The sequence below is a fragment of the Octopus bimaculoides genome, chromosome 1 (genome assembly GCF_001194135.2).
Source record: "Octopus bimaculoides isolate UCB-OBI-ISO-001 chromosome 1, ASM119413v2, whole genome shotgun sequence".
Classification (NCBI taxonomy): domain Eukaryota; kingdom Metazoa; phylum Mollusca; class Cephalopoda; order Octopoda; family Octopodidae; genus Octopus; species Octopus bimaculoides.
The window spans coordinates 100,594,949-100,600,796 of NC_068981.1; the positions used below are offsets into that span (position 1 = coordinate 100,594,949).

Genomic DNA, 5,848 nt, shown 5'->3' on the forward strand with positions numbered 1-5,848 from the left:
CCTATTGAAGCAAGCGAAAGCAAAATCGTGATGGCACCGGTGCCCTGGCACGTGTAAGGACATTCGAGCGAGATCGTTGCCAGTGCCGCTGGACTGGCTCCCGTGCAGGTGGCATGTAAAAGACACCATTTTGAGCGTGGCCGTTGCCAGTACCGCCTGACTGGCCTTCATGCCGGTGGCACGTAAAAGTATCCACTACACTCTCGGAGTGGTTGGCGTTAGGAAGGGCATCCAGCTGTAGAAACTCTGCCAAATCAGATTGGAGCCTGGTGTAACCATCTGGTTCACCAGTCCTCATTCAAATCGTCCAACCCATGCTAGCATGGAAAGCGGACGTTAAACGATGATGATGATGATATATAGTATTTTATTACATCAAGCATATACTGCATAAAACTTTTTAATCTGATATAAAGCTACATTACATGTTAATAATTTGAATCTCTCTATAAACCCTTTGAATCTAATTTTTTTTCTTTTGTATAGTCTTTTTTTTTAACCTGAGAGATGATTGTGTTTTCACTATCTACAAAAAGAAAGCACATAGGGCAGATAGTGGCGACTATAGAGAAATCTCTGTGCTATTAGTCACTGGAAATATTGTAGGCAGCATCCCTAATCATTGGCTTAAACTACTAACAGAGAAGTTTCTAATAAGACTCAATTAGCTTTTACCTATCAAGAGAAGATATGGATATAATCTTTAAAACCTGTCAGATCTAAGAGAAGTGTTAAGAACAGAATCAAATCCTCTACATAATCTTTAAAAACCTCTTCATGCCCTTCAGCAGTGTCTCCTATGATTTTCTTCAGAAGATCCTTGATATTTTTTGATATTCTGCTAAGTTCATCATGATCCTAAGACTTCTTCATAGCAACATGGTTGCTGCTGTTCTGGTCTGTCATAGAGTCAAACAGAGTTGTTGCATTATCCCAGTGTTTTTGTTTCACTATATTTATCACAGCCATCTTCAGAACTTCAGCAACTTTGGTGACATGGAGAGTCATCCCTTGGTCATTGTTAACAATGATTGAAAACCCCAACATCATTTGAAATATGCAAGAACTGCTTTTAGGCACCTTTGGACATGGACTTTTCACAACCAAGACATTCAGATTGCTATGAAGTCCTTGTATTCTCAAAGTCTTCCTGTGTAAAATAGTTGTTATCCCCATCTACCATTGACATCTGACTTTATTGAGGGACTTTCACAAGCACTATCTTCATAGCATTCTCATGATCATCTAGGAAAGCTTTTGAACCAATATTAACATCTTTCAAAGAGGAAATACTACCAGTACTGAAGCAGCTAGCATTAAGAACTGCTTTCAGTAGGCAGGACACATTCTTCAAAGGGAGAACAACTGCTTCCGCTAGAAAATTTGTAGCTAGCTGAGGGAATATAAATGAACAAGGCAAAAACAGCTGAACAACATCTTGAATGCAACATTCAAAAGCTGTAGCATGAACATGAACAACTGAAAAGTTCTGGTTCATGATGGGGCAGCCTAAAGTTTCTTCATTCATCAAAGAGTAGACTGCTATGTATGATCTCATCAAAAAGATTGTTGGGGCAAGAGGGAGACAAATAAAATCAAAACTCACTACCAAAACCCATTCAGCCTTCTGTACTTATCTATTCTCACTGTCAGAAGATCCATACCATTAGGATAGGACTTACTCACTTGCACACACATCAATAATCTCTGACCTAGAAAACCATCTCTTGAATTACCAAGAGTTAACCAATATATCTTCATGAAGGGGATAATTTTCGATGCTGGCAAACTTACAAAGAGATATAAGGCTAATTATGAGTTGTTCTACATATGATATTTCTGCCAGTTAACAAAAGTACTTGGCTTGACTTTCTAGTATGAATTTCCTTGACTCTTTTCATGACAATAGGGAATAATTTGATGGAGATTTGTTTGCTAGTTCTAACAGGTCAAGTTCTTTCTTTATTGGTTCCCCTGAAAAAAATAGTTGTACGAGAAAAGCAATTTATTAAAGCTGAGGGACTTAAAGTCACAACAAAAGAAAGTCAATGTCTTTCACATCTATTCTACCTTAAATGAAGCTCTGACCTACTTCTTGTATAATAGATGTGTCTTTTCATAACATATCTGTGGCAGCATAAGGCATATGGTTATGCAATTATCAAATTGTTACACACTCATGCAACTGGTACTTAATTTATTGACTCTGAAAGGATGAAAGGCAAAGTGACCTCAGCAGAATTTGAACTCAGAACATAAAGACAGACAAAATACCACTGAGCATTTTTCCCAGCATGCTAACGTTTCTGCCAGCTTGCCACCTTCCACATATATAATATTAATTATAGTTTGGGCTTTGGCAGTCATGGACACAGCAGAGGACTTGATCAGATGCATTGGCATATTTAATTTTGTTTTTTGAGTTATAAGTTCAAATCCCATCAGGGTTGGCTTTATCTTTCATCCTGTGGGGATGAATAAAATATATAATAATTATACTTTCTTCTATCATGTTACACTCAGTGTTGCACTTTAAAAAGTTTGTTGTTTTTAAAACTTCTGTGCCTTTTATTTATTTATTTATTTTTGCATATACTAAAAAATTATTTTTCTTTTATTTTTGGCTGAAATATCTTAAACCTTCAAGAAGAATCAACTTTCAAACGCTAAAATTATATATTAGAAAACAATAACTGGGACTTCAGCATTTATTATACCCATTACTCTGTAAATCAAAGAATTTTCAATGGGTGACGAATTCTTTGGGCCCTACCTCTCTGAACGCCAGTGGGGGACTGTCCGTGAAGACTACTCATTTTCTGGAGACTGGTTAGTATCTTTTATCTTTTACTTGTTTCAGTTATTAGACTGTGGCCATGTTGGGGCACCACCTTGAAGAATTTTTAGTTGAATGAATTGACCTCTGTACTTGTTCTTTTTTAAGCCTGTTACTTATTCTATCAGTCTGTTTTGGCAAACTGTTAAGTTACTGGGATGTAAACACGCCAACACTGGTTGTCAAGCAGTGCTGGGGGGACAAACACAGGCACATACACTCACACATGTATATAACAGGCTTCTTTCAGTTTCCATTTACCAAATCCACTTACAAGGCTTTGGTCAGCTTGAGGCTTAGTAGAAGACATTCGCCCAAGGTGTCATGTAGTGGGACTGAACCTGGAACCATGTGGTTAGGAAGCAAACTTCTTACCACACAATTCTTATCAGCTTGAAATAGAAGTATGTGTTCAGTTATTTTATAATGAACTGTCCTAAGTCTGTTTAAAAGCTTCATAAATCAATTTTCCATTAATGCTTCATTAATAATGGGCTAACCTTAATTCTGTTGAGAATCTTCAGATTAATTTTTCATAATTAAATCTTACTTCAAGAAAATAATTTTTGAATCTTATTTTCTTTATTTGTAAAATGACATTGCTACTTAGGTTATTACTAGACCACTGGGCAGCAACTGTTGATCCCATGTTCCATAAGTAAAATTAACAGACAAATAGGACCACTTTTATATGACTATTGAGAACACCCTCATCATTATGAGATTATTGCAATACAATCTCATATGGTCAATCACTACAGTTAGTACACAGTTATACAGAGACTAAGGTCTTGATATAATTAAAGAAAATAAGTGTAAAGTCCTTTCAGTTCAGTGATATAAATCATTTTACTGTCCATGGCTGAAGCTTTGGATAGCCAGTCAAGCAACTGCTCACTTATTGGTCAAGTGAGCTTCAAATTTCTGACCCAAATACCTCACAGGTTAAAATGGGTAATAGCACTGAATCAGTCCTGTATACTGAGGTTCATTTTGGTTTAAAAGCAATAAGGTTAAAAGAGCTGAAACCTGCAATAGGATTGGGATTTGAACAAAACTAATGGTAGTATAGCATAGTACATATGCAACAAGTGATAAAACAGGTTTATAAAATGGGGGTTTATAAAATCTATGGCTAAGAGAAAAATCTAAGTTCAATAGTGAGAGAGAGTGTTTAAATTAAACTGTGCTGAATTTGAAACCGGTTGTATAGCCACTAGTTAGCTTTGAATGAGCAGATCTATGATCAAAGGTGTTCTAGCTATGACTATCCCATCTTTTTTATACAGCAAGGACTACATTATCCACTGTATCCCTTATTGGGCTGCAGTTTGCCCATGACTGTCATAGAGATTCTCTTGTATCATCAAGCTAATCAAAAAAAAAGATGTCCATGTATAAAGGTGCAATTTGAATATGATGAATATATATATATATATATATATATATATATATATAAAGCGAAAAATTGAGATTCAGATGAAATAGGTACCAAAATTGAGGCACCAAAAATTAGTGCGGTATTATCTGTACAATTTCAAAATAAGGCAAATAAAATCAAAATAAGCAACAGGATATCCAGAGGTGATGCAGTACGACCGTTTCAAGTGGCTCCATTTAATTGAACAATGCAATCATTACATCAGTTTAAATGCAGAGCTATCCTCAGCTGCATAAATAAATAAATAGAATTAATTTAATCAGTCGGACACAGTTGTATAATTTTACTTAAATCCTCCAAGAGAGTAAGAAAACAGACAAAGTCCATGCTGTTTTCACTTCAGCTTAGAAGCTACTAAGACATCAAGACAAAAAAGAAACTTGTTTGGGTTCTAGCTTGTCACTGATTTTTGGGTGGTTTTGATTTATAGTCTTGTTTATCAAATCTTTATATTATATCAAAATCTAAGACTATAGGAAAGGGCATGAGGAAGTTGACAGAATCATAGTGGATATAGTCATAAAACTTGTCAAAGTTTATTTTGAAGTAGTATAATGTAACTAGCTATAATGAGGTTTGGTAAAGGAAGATCTTAAATCAAGATGTTAATTATCACTTAAAGGGGCAAGACTCTAATAAAACCAATGATGATAATACAGGGGAAATTTTTTATCATGGGGGGACTATAGTTGAATGATTTAAACAATATCGTTATATTATATAAAGATAAAATTTAGGGTTATCAAGAAAAAATATTAAGAAAATATTATAACCAAAAAGATACATTTTTGAATAATTTTGAGTAATTTACAAAAATAGAGAGAGAGAAAAAAATTACATAGAATTAGTTTAATATTTTTTCATATACTTAAATATTTACTTATTAGGTGGTATCTGTGAAGATTGATCACTGGCATTTAATAAAGGAATACTGGGGCGATAGAACATGCTAACTATATAATAAATATAATCTAAGAGGTATATTATAAGTTGTGAAGTTACATGTGCTGTTATATATAAGCTGATATAAATTTCTAGAGATACAAAAATTAGGTTTACTTACATAAAGGCTATTATAAATATGGGTCAGTAGGGTAGAACACCACAGAAAGAAAGAAATAGTTTAATAACTAAAAACCATGATGAAGTGTATATACCTTATTATCATCAATAGAAAAGAGATTATTATATAGAATTTCATTAATAATTCAAACATTTAAACTAAATTATTTATTTATTAGGTGGTATCTATAAAGACTGATACCTGGTATTTACTAGAGGAATATTGAGGCTATAAAACATACTAATTTTGTCTGTCTTCTTACCCTCTTAAAGGATTTAAGTAAAATTATACAAATGTGTCCCACTGGTTAAATCAATTCTATTTATTTATGCAGCTGAGGATAGCTCTGCATTTAAATTGATGTAATGATTACATTGTTCAATTAAATAGAGTCACTTGAAACGGTCATACTGCATCACCTCTGGATATCCTGTTGCTTATTTTGATTGATATATATATATATACATATATATATATATATACATATATATATATACATATATGTATA

General features: G+C 33.8%; 1 protein-coding gene across 1 annotated transcript in view; it reads left to right on the forward strand.

Moving 5' to 3' along the window:
- Positions 1-5,848, forward strand: part of LOC106875347 (uncharacterized) — a 72,640-nt gene that overhangs the window by 13,811 nt on the left and 52,981 nt on the right. The window contains 1 exon segment of the mRNA XM_052967243.1: positions 2,648-2,829. Within this exon segment, the coding sequence (XP_052823203.1) occupies positions 2,747-2,829 (83 nt within the window). The 5' untranslated portion in view covers positions 2,648-2,746.